This window comes from Cuculus canorus, chromosome Z, assembly GCF_017976375.1.
Source record: "Cuculus canorus isolate bCucCan1 chromosome Z, bCucCan1.pri, whole genome shotgun sequence".
NCBI classification, from domain to species: Eukaryota; Metazoa; Chordata; class Aves; order Cuculiformes; family Cuculidae; genus Cuculus; species Cuculus canorus.
Window position 1 is genome coordinate 56,085,548 of NC_071441.1, and position 18,075 is coordinate 56,103,622.

Genomic DNA, 18,075 nt, shown 5'->3' on the forward strand with positions numbered 1-18,075 from the left:
AAAACGAGTTAATTTTCAGACCATTTACATAGGTGTTTCAAGGTTATGTTGCAAAGGGATATGGACAGCCATTCTGTGAAGAGATGGATTGGACAACACTGAGGTGTTAATACCATAAACAAGTGATGCCGCTTTTGGAGAAGAAACGTGTCACCTGGGAAGAGCAGGCAGATCTTCGCTCAAAATGCCTGGAAAACGCAGTTGAGTCCACAAAGGAGGGGAAGAAAATTAGAGATACAGAACTACCAACAGAGAAAGCCACTGAGTAAATGCTAGTTTTCCATGTGTTACCCATATTCTTTCCTTATCTATGATGAAAGGAAGTGCTGGATGCAGTGCTCTGTTCACAGAGTGATGGGGATATGAACAACTCACCAGCTCTGATTTTAACCTGTACTCTGGAGGTATCGTATCCTCATGTTCTCCGGCCTTTACTTCTTTTTTCTCTTTAGCTTTTGCCTTAAAAGGAACAACAACAAAAAATCACTTAGAGAAATTAAAATCAAAATGCAAAATATGCTCAACTCCACTATCAAGATTCTTCACCTACTGTTTGAAGTCAGTTAAAAGTAACCCCTATATCAAGATGTTCGAATTCCTCAATTTATTTCTCCATCACTGCTACTGAAACACAGCTTTAAATTTTCTGGCCCTTCTTCATGAAGCTATGCATCCACTGAGCCGTCTGAAGGCCCAGACTGACTCAATCTGCAATATAACATTCTCTTTTTTGTTAAAATTGAGCTCCAACACTGTCTTTCAGCAACACATTCTGCTGTTCCTCAGAGCAATTTGTTTGCTCTGAGCTGTAAGGAATGACAGGGGAAAATAAGTGAGATTAGCAGGATTATAGACAGAGTTTGCAAAACTAAACTAAGGAGCCAATGTTTAAGATGTAAATAAAGGGCTCCTGCTTACTATGGAGGAAAACCAAAAGGCTTGGCAGACACAGTGAAAGGCAAGGCTCAAATTATAAAGATACTGGGGTTTGATAGAAAAAGCAGTACATACACCAAAATCCCAATGATTTAATTAAAAATCAAACAGCAAATAAGTGTACATCAAAAGCTTGCTATGACTAGTACACAGTGCTTGGTGTAAAAACAGATCAGCTACAGCTAACACAGGGGAAGCAGAATGTCTGTGTGCTTGTAGAGCCAAATGAAATGCTTATAATTTTCCAGACCATGTTACTACATTTTGTTCCGGCCCAGGCCGTCCAGAGAATTGATGGCTGCCCCATCCCTAGAGGTGTCGAAGGCCAGGCTTGATGAGGCTTGGAGCAATCTGATTTTACACATCTGTCACTTATCTAATAAAAAGAACTGGGGATTTCACGGGGGAGTCTGAAAGCTGCTGCACAAAGGAGCAAAATTTTACCTCTGACACCTCTACAACAGGGCCACGGTCTTCTTCAGGTTCAGGTTCAGGTCCACCAAGAGTGTCAAGAAGAGCATCCATTGCATCGTCATTAATTTCCTATATTTAAATAAATACATAAATAATTTCGTTGTTTCTTTTACTTGACATAGGCTTCGCCTTGCACATCTTCCATGCCGAGTGTGAAGCAAAAAGCCAGCACCACACTGCTAATTTCTGCTTGGCTATATCTGACTTCCTTAACATCACATTGCAGGATATGGTAAACTATGTGATGAGATTAGCACAGACCAATCAAAACTTATCTGCTTATAAGAAAGAAAGAGAGAGAGTTTCAACCCCTGCCATGGGTTGGAACCCACTGGATCAGGGGCTCCAAGCCCTATCCAACATGGCCTTGAACATCTCAAGGGATGGGGCAGCCACAGCTTCTCTGGGCAACCTGAGCCAGGGCCTTCCCACCTTCAGCAGGAAGAATTTCTTGCTAATGTCTAATCCAAATCTTCCCCCTTCCATTTTAAAGCCATTTCCCTTCGTCCCATCCCTGCACTCCCTGATCAAGAGCTCCACCCCAGTTTTCCTGGAGCCGCTTTCAGTACTGGAAGCTCCTCTAAGGTCTCCTCGCAGCTTCTCCAGGCTGAATAACCCCAAATCTCCTGGCCTGGCCTCATAGCAGAGGTCCTCCAGCCCTCGCATCATCTCTATGGCCTCCTCTGGACCTGTTCCAACAGTTCCATCTCCTTCTTATGTTGGCAATTCCAGAACTGGACACAAGATTCCAGATGGGGTCTCAACAGAGTGGATCTTGTAAAGCTCAATTAGTAGTTAACTCGTCAAGAAAGGACTATGTACCTCTTCTGGTTTTGTTGTCTTCTCTTTAGGAGGAAGTGAGGCCTTGACTGAACTTGGTGCTTGCGTCTGAACAATTTCTCCTTCTTTACCTGGTTTCTATGAGAGATACAAAGTTATAGGCAAATTTGCAGGAATAAAGAGAAGGGGAAAATTGCCCAGATCATTCTAAAGTGAAATATCAGGGTAATAATGGCAATATTTCATTGCAGTAAAGCTAATGTGAAGAAAAATGTTGATACCTCTGCTAGACTTGTCTCCTTCTCTTCAGCAGAAGCAGTGCTACAGGTGAAGTCAGATGACAGGTACTCTGCCAGCTCATCGTCTGTCATGGGTTTCTGAGCAAGAAATTGAAACGAGGTTATGATCACTAGAGCTCAAAAATCAATGCTGTCAAACCTGGTTTAAAACCTGAGGGTGCTCTGTGCTTACTCACACAATGACCACACCGCTGTCACAGGAAAAGACAAAGATATTTCCCCTCACTGCTTGATGCACTTTCCAGATGAGCTTTTATTTATATATATTAAACAGTAAAAATGGTAAAATTAAGCTGGCTTACAGAATTTCCTTGCTAAGTTTAGAAATTCAAGTAATCTTTGCTAAAGCCATTGTGAAGAGAGTCCTGCATGCACAGGTACTGTTTCTTCCCTTTGTTATTTTTACATCCAATATCTCTGTGAGCATTTATTTGACTTGTTTCAGCTTCAGCCAGTGTCTTGGAAATTCCTGCTTCCTTATTAAAAACATCTCTGCTAAATCCTACTTAGTTTTACCAGTATCTGTGTTGGCTGGCACGCCACAGCCTACTCCTTCCTCCTGGGATTTTTGGAAGACAGGCTTTTAAATTTTCCTAGAAATCCAAAGTTTAACCTGGTCGTTTCAATACAAAAAAACCAAGTCTTACTTCATCTCGTCGCTCTTCTTTCGGTAGGACTTCATCCTTGCCATGCCCTTTGCTCTGAAATGAGAATTAAATTTCTAGTAAATGGGAAGCAAAACCACACAATATGAAAGAAAACACACATTGAGGGTGTTATTCTTTTTTAACTCACTAACCTTCAACAATTCAACATACTTTGGAGGAAGACTACCTTCGCGTTTACCCATTTCTTCCAAGTATCTTGAGGTTATATCTTCCTACGAAAGAACGCACACATCAATGCTTTTGTACTGTTGTTTATTGAAATAAATTCCTACTGCAGAGCTATTTCCAGTAGTAGTTCTGGGAGGAAAATATGTGGGCTGTCTGGGTCAGAGGGCCAATCCTGGACCTACGGGGTCTTTCAGAACCTAGTGCCATGCACATACATCTCAGCTAGCTTTCACAGCCCACGTCATCTAGCAGAGGCCTGCTCCTCCACTGCCAGATTCCCTCTGCATTAACACAAGTTATTTCACTGTCTCAGACCACAGAATTCGTTGCTGAACCTAGATTGAATTTTAAATATTTATAAATTCCAGCATTTTCACTAAGGCTGAGTACTGCACTGAGCCACTGAGCTTGTAATCGGAATCCTTTTTATATTACTCTCCCGTTCTAACTCAGAAAAAGTACTTAATGTTTTACTCTTTCTCGAGCAGAAATGAAATCTCCCAGGTCATTTATGCCCTTAATACCTCCATCTTAAACCTCCATCCCTGCCTTTTGTAAATCCACGGTAGACCATGGTTGGAAAACAGTTTAAAAAGCAACAGATTTTCACTGTTGATTTTACTGTATTCCGCTGACATAAAGACATAACTACTTCATTTCTACATTACTGAAAACAACACTAAAATGTAGCTGTGCAAACTCTATTTTACCTCTCGGCAGACCAAAGTGGCAATTACTGGATCAATGTGGTAGTGAGCGACTACAGGCATATTTTAGACACAAATCTTGTGAAAAATAGAAATAAGAAATATGAAATACCGTAACTTCTGGGCCAGTGTAAACAGGACTGGGAGGCACATCTTCTTCAGATCCACCTAGGGTATCTATTAGGCTATCTAGTGCCGACTCGTCCATACCGAGCTGGGAAATAAGGAAATCATTATAGAAATTACCAAGCTGCACAGAAAGAGAAGAAATGTGATTCATCTGCTGTATCTCTAGAAAACTCCTGGAAACAAAGCCGAAAGCTTTATTTGAGGAGGTCCTGAAAGATTTTTCAGTTTTCATTCTTAAACCAATTCCTCAATGTCAGTAACAGGACCGTGTCTATTTGTACACCAGTTGACATACACACATATACAAACATAGCTGCGGCTAAAAAGTAATTAATTGTATGCTAGTTGTAGAAAAAGTGATTCTAAGTAAGTCCTGTTTGACAAAACAGAAATGACACAGTGCTAGTTTGCCACCCATTCCTTCAGGCAGTCCTTCACCACCTTCACACATCACCACCACACAGCGGTCCTTCAGCAGCTATCAGTTTATTTATACAGAAACTGAAGTGTTTCAGAGAGAGAGGTGTTCTCTAAGAAGGTTTTACACAGGAAGCATTTGTCTAGGGCTGTATTTACCAACCTCGGCACTTGACTCATCAGCTACAGCAACTGCGCTTGTCCCCGCTGCGCCTGCCACAGTCCCACCAGCTGCTATGGACACCTTCTCTGTCTTCTCAGGCTTAGGCTGCAAAAATAAGAGACAAATTAAGAGATGGCTTTAATACATTACCTTATCTTAACAATTCCGGAGACAAAACAAAAGTAAACAGAGATTCTACTCATTCATGCCTATCCCCCATTCCCCTTCATCCACACTTTAAATAGAAGGGATAGGACGGTTCTCCCTGTTGCCTCAGGGGTCTGGAAGTGGAGTAGCTGCAGCCAGCAGAATACCAAGCACAGCCTAAAACATCTAGCTCTGAGGCTGCACGTATTTTTTTTGGTCCAGCAGCAAGCTGATGCACCTGCACAGCATCCAGATGCTTGGGCAGGGTAAGCTGTCATCTACCTGCAACACTATGGAGACATAATCTGTTCCCAGTGCGATTCTGTTGTGAGAAGGAAAACATGCAATTTTAAGTACTCTACCTCTTTCTTTCACTTTGCCAGTACAAGAAATCTGCACTGAAGAGGACTGTGAGCCCCCTCCAAGCCTCCTTCGAAAGCTCTCATTGACTGCATAGCTCTCCATACCCTATTATAAACAGCTGTGAATACTGCTCAAACAGGCAGGGTGAAAACCTGTTACCACCTCCTCATTTTTTGGGTAACCAAATGACTTCAGGGAGTTCTGTGTGGAGCAAAAGCAACAAAAAAAATGCAGATTCTGCATCGCTGACATCCTCATTTACTGCATACACAGTGGGTGGTGGCATTGCTGTGGGACTCACAGAATCATAGAATCATGGAATGGTTTAGGTAGGAAGGGACCTCAAAGCCCATCCAGTTCCACTCCCTGCCATGGGCAGGGACACCTCCCACTGGATCAGGGGCTCAAAGCCCCTTCCATCCTGGCCTTGAACACCTCCAGGGATCTGGCAGCCACGGCTTCTCCGGAGCTCTGTTCAGTACTGGAAGCTCCTCTAAAGTCTCTCCACAGCCTTCCCTTCTCCAGGCTGAACAACTCCAACTCTCTCAGCTTGGCCTCGTCTGGTAGGTGCTCCAGCCCTTCGATCATCTCCATGGCCTCCTCTGTAATTTTCCTGACAGATCCAGGTCTTTCTTATGTTGAGGATTCCAGAACTAGACAAAGGGCTCCAGGTGGGATCTCAGGAGAGCAAAGGAGAGCGGCACAATCCCTTCCCTTGCCCTGCTGGTCCCACTGCTTTGAATGCAGTCCAGGGCATGGCTGGTTTCTGGGCTGAGTCCTTCATGTTACTCCAGCTGTTACCCAGATTTACAGAAGATTTACATTTACATTACAGAAGATTACAGACCAGAAGATTTACATTCTGACTTTACCACACACTTTTGCTCCAGCTTCTTCCCCACTTGCCCTTCCCTGAAGTGACTTCTCTCCAGCTTTTCCCCTAGTTTTTGCAGTTTCCCTCTCCAGTTTTTGCAGAGTCTCTCAGCTGGGGCGTAGGGGTTGTCCTCCTCCAAACAGAAAACCTGTTGACCTGGGTCACTTTGGAGCCCACACCGCTACCACACACAGCCCTGGCAGTTTGCAGGTGAAGATGCTCCATGAGGACACTCCTTATATAAACAAAGTATCTGCTCGACTGACTGGATGGTGGCTCCTGTTCACATTCAGTAGTGAAGGGGCTCACACAGAACCAGTTACAGCCACATGGCTCCAGGGAACCTGGAAAACACTTTCATGACTGGCTGTGGAGCTCCAAGCACAAAACACAGGGGAACCCACCTACAGCTGTGGTAAACCTCACGCTGCTTGCTTGGCCAACAGCTAGAGCACATTGGACAATGAAAAAGATGGACAAAGAGGACAAGAAAAGGTGGATGCACACCAGGATCACCAACCAGCCAGCACAAACCAGGAACACTGCCTGGCTGTGTAGCCCATCTGCAGCTGATGCTTCTCCACTACTGCTCCCATGGGTTAGCTGGAAGTGGAACATTCAGGCTGTGTTAATTATTGGGTAAAATGTGATGTTTCTAAGTCCCAAATTTTAAAGCAGCACAAAGAAGTTTGCCATTCACACCTTTCAAACACAAGACAGCTTTTCAGCTTCTCTACATTGTGATTTTTGGAGACTGTCTCGTTTTACAATATCCAGCACAAAAATCCATCTTGACATGGATTTCTAAGCCCTGCCATAAAATAAATAATAAAAACTGTATTGCTGCCTTTACTTTACCTTTGCTGTCTCTATGGAAGGTACTTGTGGAGGCTGGTCACCTTGAGTTGCAGTTGTTTTTTCTGTGTTATTTGGTTTAGCAGTTGTTGTCACAGAAAGTGAGGTTTGGCTTTTTGCCTGTGGAGAGATAAGCTATTATTAAATATGGAAATATGTATGGGCTGGCTTTGCTTGCTTTGATTTGTTTTTAATTATTTTTTTAAAAAATGAAAGAAAGAAGAAAAATACTCTAAGAAGCCATTATTTAAAAACAAAAGAAGAGATAAAGACTATACAACTTACCTCACTGGGTTCTTTTTGCTTCTCTTCTGACTGCTGTTTATTTTGAGAGTCTGCTGGCTGTCATAAAACAAAAAAATGAGATAATATACCCTTGCAATTCTAAGGAACGTGATCTGTACTAGTTCAAGTAAGCACATTATGGATTTTAAGATGGTTAACAGAACAGTTCTTAAGCCACTGTGAAGCAAAGGAGCATCGTGACTGCTCTTCTCAAAGACCACACTCCAAGACCCGCCAGCTCCTGGCTCTTTCGCATGCAGAAATGTCACAGACCACATAGAAACTTCACATCCCACAGTTGTAGCAACGTGTTGAGCCTCTTTGATTCAAAGTCAAAGACCAAAGCACAGAAAGTTGCCAAAGATTAGAGATAAGGATTTACCTTGGTTGACGGCATGTTTTTTCCAGATTCAGTTTTGGTAGTTGGTGTGGGCTGAAATACAAGCAACATATATGCAGATAGAGGTTAATATGCTTGGTTATTTCTAAGGGATCAGCTTATTTAATGATGACCATAAGACAGGTCCACACTCATGAGCACTTTGACCTTGCTCTTTCCAACATCCTGGCACAGATTTCCACTCCATCAGTCTAAGAATATTCAAATGTACACATACACACACACACACACATATGCATGCACATTTCTTAACTGAAGGATTGAAAAGAGAGAGAAAGAAGATATTAAACAAATATCATGATCACTTTGGTTTTCACTGGGAAATTTTGTGCAGCCATGACACAAAATTGCTTCCTGTGATTAACCTTCAGTCAAACAACAGTAAACAATAAATCACTGCAGTACAGAACCACTGAGGAGAGTGGTACTATGAGAGTGGTGAGGCACTGGCACAGGTTGCCCAGGCAAGTTGTGGCTACTCCATCCCTGGAGGTGTTCAAGGCCAGGTTGGATGGGGCCTTGGGCAGCCTGATTTAGTGGGATATCCCTGCCCATGGCAGAGGGGTTGGAACTAGATTATCTTTAAGGTACCTTGCAACCCTAACTATTCTGTGATTCTAAGAACAAAGAGTGAAAATATTAATGAACAGTTATATGTGATAAGAAGGAAGAAAAATGAAAACACCAGCCTCCTCACCATATCTTTCTTACTGTTTTTCTTGGTTTTCCTACTTCACTTGTGCTACAGATGACACAAAAATAATCACAGAACCATAGAATCACTGAGGTCAGACAAGACCTCTAAGCTAATCCAGTCCCAGCGTCAGCCCAACACTCCTTCCCTACTGAACCATGCTCCAAAATGCCCCATCTACATGTTTTTGGAACCCCAACTCCAGGGATGGAGACTCCACTCCTGTTCTGGGCAGCCTCTGCCAGGGCTTCAACACTCTGTCAGCAAAGAAAGTTATCCTAATATCCAATCTAAACCTCCCCTGGCACAACTTGAGGCCATTTCCTCTCATCCTATCACTCGTTACTTGGGAGAAGAGTCCAGCATACAACCTCCTTTCCAGGAGCTGTAGAGAGCAAAGGGGTCTCCCCTCAGGCTCCCCTTCTCCAGGCTAAATAGCCAGAGGTCCCTCAGCCCTTGTTCTCTAGCCACTTCCCTTCTCTGGACACGCCCCAGCCCCTCAATGTCCTTCTCAGAGTGAAGGGTCCAAAACCAAAGCCAGAATTTAAGGTATGGCCTGACCAGCGCTGCGTACAGGGGAACATCCCTTCCCTGCTCCTGCTGGCAAAGGTGTGTGGCCACTGGAAGCCATCCAGCGATGCCAGAGGCAGGCTGTGGCTGCTGTGTGAGCTGAGGTCCAGGGGTCACCCACGGACCTCAGGTGGTGATGGACCTGGCCAGGGGCTGATGTTCTGCCAGGAACAGCACTGGGAGGAAGAGCACACGGCAGGAGATGAGACCCTGATTCCCGGGCCAAACCTCATCAGGGCTGGCATCCTTACGCTTCCTCCAGAGTTGCGACACCCGCACCTGTCTCATTGTGCTCTGCCCATATGCAGCAGAGACATTTGAATTCACCTAGGAGATAAGGGACAACACACACAAGCACTTTTTATCACTTTACCCTACCTAACTGATCATCTTTAAAAGTTATTAAGTACAAATAATAGTTCTTTTTACCCCAGCAGCTTATCAAAACTCAGTGAACAACCAACAAAAAAACTATTAGATGGTAATTTAAATTTTCTCATCATTTTGTAATGTTTTCATTTTGGCTGCCAAACTTTCATCTCCATTTAGGTACCTCCAGCTTCTATTTGCCTGTTAACCACAGAGAGAAATCCGCTACATTCATTCACTATTTGTTACACACATACACACATCCACAAGCTGAACCACAGCGCCAGGCTTGGAAACCTTCAACAGGCGTAAAGACACGGACGTGAGCTTGGAAAAGGTCTGGAAGCTGCAGACTGCAGTAAGGACACAATGTCACATGAAAGTCAGTCACTAAAAGTAAAATATTGGCTGAAAGGGAAGACAAAAATCATAGAATCATAGAATCACCAAGTTGGAAAGGACCCACTGGATCATCGAGTGCAATCATTCCTAACACTCCCTTAAACCATGTCCCTAAGCACTTCATCAACCCGTTCCTTAAACACCTCCAGGGAAAGTGAGAGTGCAACCATTCCTAACACTCCCTTAAACCATGTCCCTAAGCACTTCATCAACCCGTTCCTTAAACACCTCCAGGGAAGGTGACTCAACCACCTCCCTGGGCAGCCTATTCCAGTGCCCAATGACTCCTTCTGTGAAGAATTTTTTTCTAATATCCAGCTTGAACCTCCCCTGGTGGAGCTTCAGGCCATTCCCCCTTGTCCTGTCCCCTGTCACTTGGGAGAAAAGACCAGCTCCCTCCTCTCCACAACCTCCTTTCAGGTAGTTGTAGAGAGTAATAAGGTCTCCCCTCAGCCTCCTCTTCTCCAGGCTAAACAACCCCAGCTCTCTCAGACGCTCCTCGTAAGACTTGTTCTCCAGCCCCCTCACCAGCTTTGTTGCTCTTCTCTGGACACACTCCAGAGCCTCAACATCCTTCTTGTGGTGAGGGGCCCAGAACTGAACACAGTACTCAAGGTGTGGTCTCACCAGTGCCGAGTACAGAGGCAGAATCACTTCCCTGGACCTGCTGGTCACACTGTTTCTGATCCAAGCCAAGATGCCATTGGCCTTCTTGGCCACCTGGGCACACTGCTGGCTCATGTTCAGTTGGCTGTCAACCATTACCCCCAGGTCCTTCTCCATGTCCCTAAAACTCCAAAGTAGGGAAAAAAGTAAAATAAATTTTAAAAAGATATAAAAAATAAATCTCTTCACCCCTCATACTCCTCCCTTTGCACTTTCTCTTGATGTTTTGCCTGATTAAAACACAGTGCCTCTGAAGTTCAGTCATATATTGCATGCTCCCACCTGTACATCTTTGCTATATGACTCCCACATGATTAACTCAAAGACACACACATCTGTTTCTGAACCTGCACAATAAATAATCCCATACAGAATGGACAATCCTAAGCTTTCACAATTTTTAAGCTCATAAAGGTTGGACGTGCTTATGTGACATCTACAGTTAATCAGATGCGAGACAGCAGTGAGGCTGTGAAGAGCAGTGACAGGTGTGAGGTGCAAGAAGTGTAACCATGTCCTGGGCTCCTTCTAAAGCAGTGGGACCAGGAGGGCGAGGGAGGGGATTTTGCCCCTCTGCTCTGCTCTGCTGAGACTCCACCTGGAGCCCTGTGTCCATCTCTGGAATCCCCAACACAAGAAGGACACGGAACTGTTTGAGCAGGTCCAGAGGAGGCCACGGAGATGATCCTGACAGATCCCCTCTGCTACGAAGCCAGGCTGGGAGAGCTGGGGTTGTTCAGCCTGGAGAAGAGAACAGTCTAGGGAGACCTTAGAGCAGCTTCCAGTACTGAAAGGGCCTCCAGGAAAGCTGGGGAGGGACTTCTCACGTGTGCATCGAGTGACAGGATGAGGGGGAATGGCTTTAAATTGGAAGGGTGACGATTCGAATTAGCCATTAGGAAGAAATTCTTCCTGATGAGGGTGGTGAGAACCTGGACCAGGTTGCCCTAGTGGTGGCTGCCCCATCCTTGGAGGTGTTCAAGGTCAGGTTGAATGGGGCTTTTGAGCCCCCAATCCAGTGGGAGGTGTCCCTGCCAACGGCAGGGGGTGAACTGAGTGGGTGTTGAGGACCATTCCAAACCAAACCATTCCATGATTCTACGAAGATTGCCTTTTTGTGCTGCCTGCTCAGGACTTCCAAGTGCCCCAGTGTTAGACTGCAAACTCAGGTTTTCCTTGTGTGTTTTTCATAAGAAATGCAGACACATCTTTTTTGCAAGACAATAAAAAGCATTTACTTTCTTTTCTGCCCAAACTTGACAACACCTACAGAACAAAATTTCTAATTCCCAGCCTGCGAAACCACTTGTTTTATATAAAACACACAAAAAAGCAACTGTGTGCTTTATTTTATATTGTAAATAGTACTTACTAAATACTGTATGTATTTTTTTTTGTGCAGGGTATGCATTACTCATTCTTGCACACCTTTTAAAATGCACAAAATTGCTCATGCTGTAACTTAATCTATAGCAATGATAAAGAACATTAAGGGCTTTGGCTAGGATCAGGCACAGTGTGGCCAGCAGGAGCAGGAAAAGGATCATTCCCCTGGACTCAGCACTGGTGAGGCCTCACCTCGAACCCTGGGTTCAGTTTTGGGCCCCTCACTACAAGAAGGACATTGAGGGGCTGGAGAGCATCCAGAGAAGGGAACAGAGATGGGGAAGGGGCTGGAGAACAAGGGTTATGAAAGGCAGCTGAGGGACCTGGCGTTGTTTAACAAGGAGAAGAGGAGGCTGAAGGAGCAGCTTCCAGAAAGGAGGTTGTGGTGAGGTGGGTCCTGGTCTCTTCTCCCATGTATAAAGGGACAGGATGAGAGGAAACAGCCTCAAGTTGTGCCAGGGGAGGTTTAGATTGGATATCAGAAAAATTCCTTCATAGAAAGAGTGGTGAAGCCCTGGCAGAGACTGCCCAGGGCAGTGGTGGAATCTCCATCCCTGGAGGGGTTCAAAAAACATGCGGCCATGGCACTTTGGGCAGGGTTTAGTAGGAATGGTGGGGTTGAGCTGATGGTTAGAATCTTAGATGTCTGATCAACAATTTTATGATTCTATGAGCAATGCTTTTATTCAAGACTCCCACACACATGAACATGTTACGGCCGCATCAAAATGCGTGATCAGGAAGACGTACACGCTCACACACAGGCACAGACACATACTTAGATACACAATTAGCAATAACGGTGCTCAGATCCAATTTAAAAAAAAAAAGAGATTACTAGGCAAGTCAAACCAACAATTCTACCATAAGACTGCACATCCAAAAGCAACTGTTCAGTCATCCTTTAAACAGAGCCAGCCATGAGCAGTCACAGCCTGCAGCTAAAGGGTCAGCTTACAGCATCAGAGACACAGATGTTCCACCTCCCCCTCCACCCATACCATGCCAGTAAATGAGAGCCTGCACTTTAAACTGACTCAGGAAACCGAAAAGCAGCCTGGAAAACCGAAACAACATTTTTTTAATGAGTAAACACTTCATAAAATCACAGTATGGTCTGGGTTGGAAGGAGCCTCAGAGCCCACCCAGTTACATCCCCTGCCATGGGCACGGATATTTCCCACTGATTTAGGGGCTTAAAGCCCCATCCAATCTGGCCTTAAACACCTCCAGGGATAGGGCAGCCACCACTTCCCTGGGCAACCCAGGCCAGGGTCTCCCCACTCTCACAGGAGAACATTTCTTCCTAAGAACTCATCTCAATCTCCCCTCTTTCAGCTGAAAACCATTACCCTGTGTCCTATCCCTGATCAAGAGCCCCTCCCCAGCTTTCCTGGAGCCCCTTTAAGTACTGGAAGTTGCTCTAAGGTCTTCCTTCTCCAGGCTGAACAACAGCAACTCTCTCTGCCTGGCCTCATACCAGAGATGCTCCAGGCCTAGCATCATGTCTGTGGCCTCCTCTGGACTTGCCCCAACAGATCTGTGTCCTTCCTGTGCTGAGGATTCCAGAACTGAAAAGAGGGCTCCAGGTGCGGTCTCACCAGAGCAGAGTGGCAGAATCCCCTCCCTCACCTTGCTGGTCCCCCTGCTCTGGATGCAGCCCAGGACATGGTTGGCTTCTGGGCTGCGAGCGCACATTGCTGGCTCCTGTCAAGCTTCTCATCCCCCAGCATCCCAAGTCCTTCCCCTCAGGTGTGCTCCCAATCCATTTTTTGCCTAGCCTGGATTTTTTCTTGGTGTTGCCCCGACCCAGGTGCAGGACCTTGCACCTGGCCTTGTTGAACTACATGACCTTCGCATGGTCCCATCTCTCAAATCCACAGTGCAGTAACACAAACACTTGCAAAGGAAAGAAAGCAGAGTGGGGAACATTTTGTGAGTGACAGCAGCAGCACCCTGCTCCTGCATTCCTCCAGCAAAGTCTCCATTTGTCTGCTCTCCACCCTGGCCCCCAGCCGTTCTACTTGACCTGTGGGGCTTCCCAAACCCCACGTTCCTCCCTCTGCTGCAGTAACATAGAGCATTCCCTGAGAGGCACAACACTAAGGGTGAATTTGAGTCAGAGGAGTTACACACACACAGAGCTCGAAGCTAAAGAGCAGTCTGGAGCATGATTAAGGATAGCTGCACACTACAGAGACTTTAAGACAGGCAAATGAGACTGAGTTATAGCAGGCAATTGTGAAAGGGTTGTTAATTTGCAAGATATTTGGGGCTAAAAATGAGCATGACTCAGCAACCTTAGTTTGTTTGAAAGGAGTCTACTGCCAAAATGCAGATGACCTAGTAAATCCAGTGGGAGGAAGGCATTAATAATGCAATAGGCATTACAAGAAACAATTAATTGTCTCACAGACACAAATGCAGGGCATTGTTTCTGAAGGGTTTGTGTTTGCTGGTCCCACAGCACTGAAGCAGGCCTCTGCTACTCGGTTTTTGTCTCACCTTGCCAAGCAGTTTTTAAGACTGGCTTAGAGATTTACCACATTATCCCAGAGTTATTCCACATTTCCAGCAGGGAAAGAACATAGCTCTTTGATTTGTCTGGATCCAACCAACCACATGGAGAAGAGCACCAGTAATGAACACAATACAACTGAGCTTCCTCAGAGCCACAGCAGGAAGAAGAAACTAAAGCTTGACAAATATCTTCAATTATAAATGATCGTGCACAGATGGAAATCAGCCTGGACAAAAGAAGGCTCTGGGGAGACCTCAGAGGAGCTTCCAGTACTAAAAGGGGATCTGGGAAAGCTGAGGAGGGGTTCTTGATCAGGTAGTGGAAGGAGAGGATGAGGGGAACAGTTTTAACCTGAAGGAGGTGAGATTGAGATGAGATCTTAGGAAGAAATGTTCTCCTGTGAGGGTGGTGAGGCACTGGCCCAGGCTGCCCAGTGCAGTGGTGGCTGCCCCATCCCTGGAGGTGTTCAAGGCCAGGCTGCATGGGGCTTTGAGCCCTTGAATCAGTGGGAGGTGTCCCTGCCCATGGCAAGGCATGGAACTGGGTAGGCTTTGAGGTCCCTTCCAACTCAAACCATTCCATGTTTCTATGCTTCTATTAAATGGTTTAATTGTCATCCAGGTCAGTGCTACCAGTCTAGGTCCCGCATGGAAAAGGGTTTTAAAAGATTGAGGGAAGGCAATTGCTTTCTTCAGACACAGAGAAGATACAGGCAGACCTGTCTCAGTGATGCAACACAAGATGATAGCAGATAGGAGCTGCAGCAAATGAAGTTCCCATCGGAAAGAAGGAAAAAGCTCGTCACAGTGAGGGTGGGCTGACATCAGCCCTGGCTGCCCAGAGGCACTGTATGTCTGCCCTTAGGTCCTCAAAATCTGCATGGCTGTGGGCAGCACCATCTGCCCTTACAAGTGCCCAAAGCTGGCATGGCATGGCTGTTGTCAGCCTGCTCAGCTGGCTCTGCGTGCACTGATGGCTTTGCTGGCACCTCTGGGTGCTCCTTTATCCCACTGTCACAGGGTGCAGGCAGCCTGCAGATTCATCTCTGCAAAAGTCCCTGCTGGCCCAATTTGGCATTTGGTGGTTTTGTTGGTTTCACTGCTATGGAAAATGGAGGAGGGAGAGAATCCTCCACCATTCATTTAAATAACACACCTCAATCCTGTGAGGCAACAGAGGCGCAGGGGAGGACTGCAACTCTAGCATGTACAGTACATGACTGACAGCACAGCCTCAACGCTATAATGCAGTCCTAGTCACAAGACAAGACAGAACAAGCACCAGGATAAGGGCAAGAAAGCTGTCAGATGGACAAAGGTGTGTGATTCACCAGAAAGTGAAATCATATGCACACCAAAAGCTGAAACGTAATCTGAATTCTTTGAATATGTGAAAAATCGTCACTAGGTAAATAACCCCATAATCACACTGGGGGGAGCTGAAGGCGTGTCACAAAGTCTGACTGAGCTAAAATTAAAAATCCCAATTAAAATTTTCTCTACTGCTGTCATAAAATCCTGTCAGTGCTTTGTGTAGCATTTTTGAGATATTTTTGAAGAGGAAACCAAGCTGCAGACAAGAAATAGGCAAAGTAGAGTGACTCGGTATGGAGGTGTCAAAAAAAAAGTTCCATCGCAATGTATATTTGTGCTTAGCTTCTTCGCGGATTCATACCTTGGTTTCAGATGGCTTCATAATTGGTTGTTTTGATGCATCCATAGATGCGGGCTGCTCCTGAGAGGAAAAAAAGCAAAATTGTTAATTTCACCCTGGTTGTACAGACTTCTATTAACCTGAATTCATCAGCTATGCAGCTGAAAATTAAGAATCAATAACTGCAAATTACAGAGTTATAATTTTAGATCTTCTGTCTTGCCCGTATCTCTACAACATAGATACACAGGATTTCGACAGCGTGGTGCCCACAGACCTTCTTCACCACATGTATTTTTGCCTCTGAGGTACTGAAAACAAATTTCACACCAAGTACAAACCAAATTCAAATCTTCTCTCGTACTGAAATATTTTTACTTACTGTGCACGATTCTCACACTTTCTTTTTCTCCTTTGTATTTTCTTAATCTAAACCTGTACTTTCAGATTTACTAATTTGCCATGCAAAGTATTTAACTCTAAATTAGCAAAGTCTAATGTTGAGATAAGAAGGAGTAATTAACCTGTGTGTAACACACACAAGTGTTCCTGCAGATCATGCAGGCCTCTCAGAAAAGCAGCAAACAACATGGTCTGCATTCCCAGTTTGGCGATGTTAATCTGAGAACAGCACGTTTTAATTCTGCTGTGACTGTATCAGACTTCTAAGCCCAGCAATGGATATTCTCGTTGCCTCATCAATCCTTTATGTGGGTGTAACACTACCTCCCTACACCTGCTTCATGCTGCTCCGCTCAACACTGCATTTGGCATCTCAACCACAGCAACAGAATCACAGAAACATTTGGTTGGAAAAAACCTTTGAGATCATCGAGTCCAAAACTTTCATGGCTTAAATTTAAAAAACAGCACAAATCATTCAGGTTTCTGGATTTTCCTTTCACGTTTACCTTCCCACCTGCTGGCTGAGAACACACAAGGAATGACCTCAGAGGCCTCATTGCTGTTCCATACCTGGGGCAAATCCTTACTCGTACATAGAGAACTTTCCCATTTCTGTAACTCTTTGCTGCATTCACATTTCTCACCAGCGCGACCAAGGCTGTACAGGAATTAACAGGCACACCATGATGACAGCATGTCCTCTACAGCATGGCCAGTGTGTTGGATGCCTCGGTAATAGGTCCGACCACGCTGAACATGTACAGGATCTGCAACTGTCACAATGCAGAGATATAAGCAAGCTGTACCTGCCTCCTTGTATGCAAACATGTATGGATTGATTACATGGTGCATCGGAGTTTTTGCCAGGGTGGAGACAAACGCAGGAATGTACAGAGCCACCCACCGCAGAACAGGGAACAAAAGGCTTTAAATAACTTTTGTTATAAGGACATTGAGGGGCTGGAGCAAGTCCAGAAAAGGGCAAAAAGCTGGAGAAGGGGCTGGAGAACAAGGGTTACAAAACGTAACTGAGGGACCTAGGGTTGTTCAGACTGGAGAAGAGGAGGCTGAGGGGAGACCTCATCGCTCTCTACAATTGCCTGAAAGGAGGTTGTGGTGAGGAGGACGCTCTTCTCTCTGGCAGCCAGTGATAAGACAAGAGGAAATGGCCTCTAGTTGTGCCAGGTGAGATTTAGGATGGACATTGGGAGGAATTTCTTTCCTCTAAGATTCCTCAGGCCCTGACAGAGGCTGACCAGGAGTTGGCTGAGTCTCCATCCCTGGAGGGGGTTCAAAGCTGAGTAAATATCATACTTGGGGCCATAGTCTGGTGGTGGACTTCACAGGGATGGATCAATGGTTGGACTCGATGATCTTAAAGGTCTTTTCCAAGCGAAACCATCTATATCATCACCAGCAACACCAAGGTAGCCTGCAGGCAGCATCGCATTTTTCTTTATTTGCCCTTTAATAGTTTTTCCTTTCCTTTTCTTTCTTCTCCACGAAATTAACATGAATTCCTGGCTAGGTATCCATTCTACACCTTGGTATCAGTCACCCTTTTCCCTGTCCATACAATGGAAACACATTTCTCTGAGTCCTTCCTGCTTCCTTCCCTCTGAAAACTCCTACCAAGCCTTTTTCTTACAATACACTGGAAAGCTCTGGGTTTCACCTCAGCAGCACCACTGCAGCCTGCAGAGCTCAGTGGAAGCCTCCCAAGGACACCAGGGCTGCTACTTTC

The 18,075-nt window shown here is 45.2% G+C and overlaps 1 protein-coding gene across 9 annotated transcripts in view; it reads right to left on the reverse strand.

Annotated features, from left to right (window-relative positions):
- Positions 1-18,075, reverse strand: part of CAST (calpastatin) — a 71,622-nt gene that overhangs the window by 18,294 nt on the left and 35,253 nt on the right. For 8 of the 9 annotated variants that reach the window (XM_054053522.1, XM_054053525.1, XM_054053523.1 and 5 more), the window contains 12 exons: positions 15,948-16,007; positions 7,648-7,698; positions 7,266-7,322; positions 6,984-7,100; positions 4,742-4,846; positions 4,145-4,246; positions 3,289-3,369; positions 3,137-3,190; positions 2,472-2,567; positions 2,233-2,328; positions 1,381-1,479; positions 376-459 (listed from right to left, as the gene is read on the reverse strand). In XM_054053522.1, coding sequence (XP_053909497.1) covers positions 376-459; positions 1,381-1,479; positions 2,233-2,328; positions 2,472-2,567; positions 3,137-3,190; positions 3,289-3,369; positions 4,145-4,246; positions 4,742-4,846; positions 6,984-7,100; positions 7,266-7,322; positions 7,648-7,698; positions 15,948-16,007 — 1,002 coding nt within the window. The remainder of the gene's footprint in view (positions 1-375; positions 460-1,380; positions 1,480-2,232; positions 2,329-2,471; positions 2,568-3,136; positions 3,191-3,288; positions 3,370-4,144; positions 4,247-4,741; positions 4,847-6,983; positions 7,101-7,265; positions 7,323-7,647; positions 7,699-15,947; positions 16,008-18,075) is intronic. The other variant, XM_054053526.1, reaches the window with a different exon arrangement.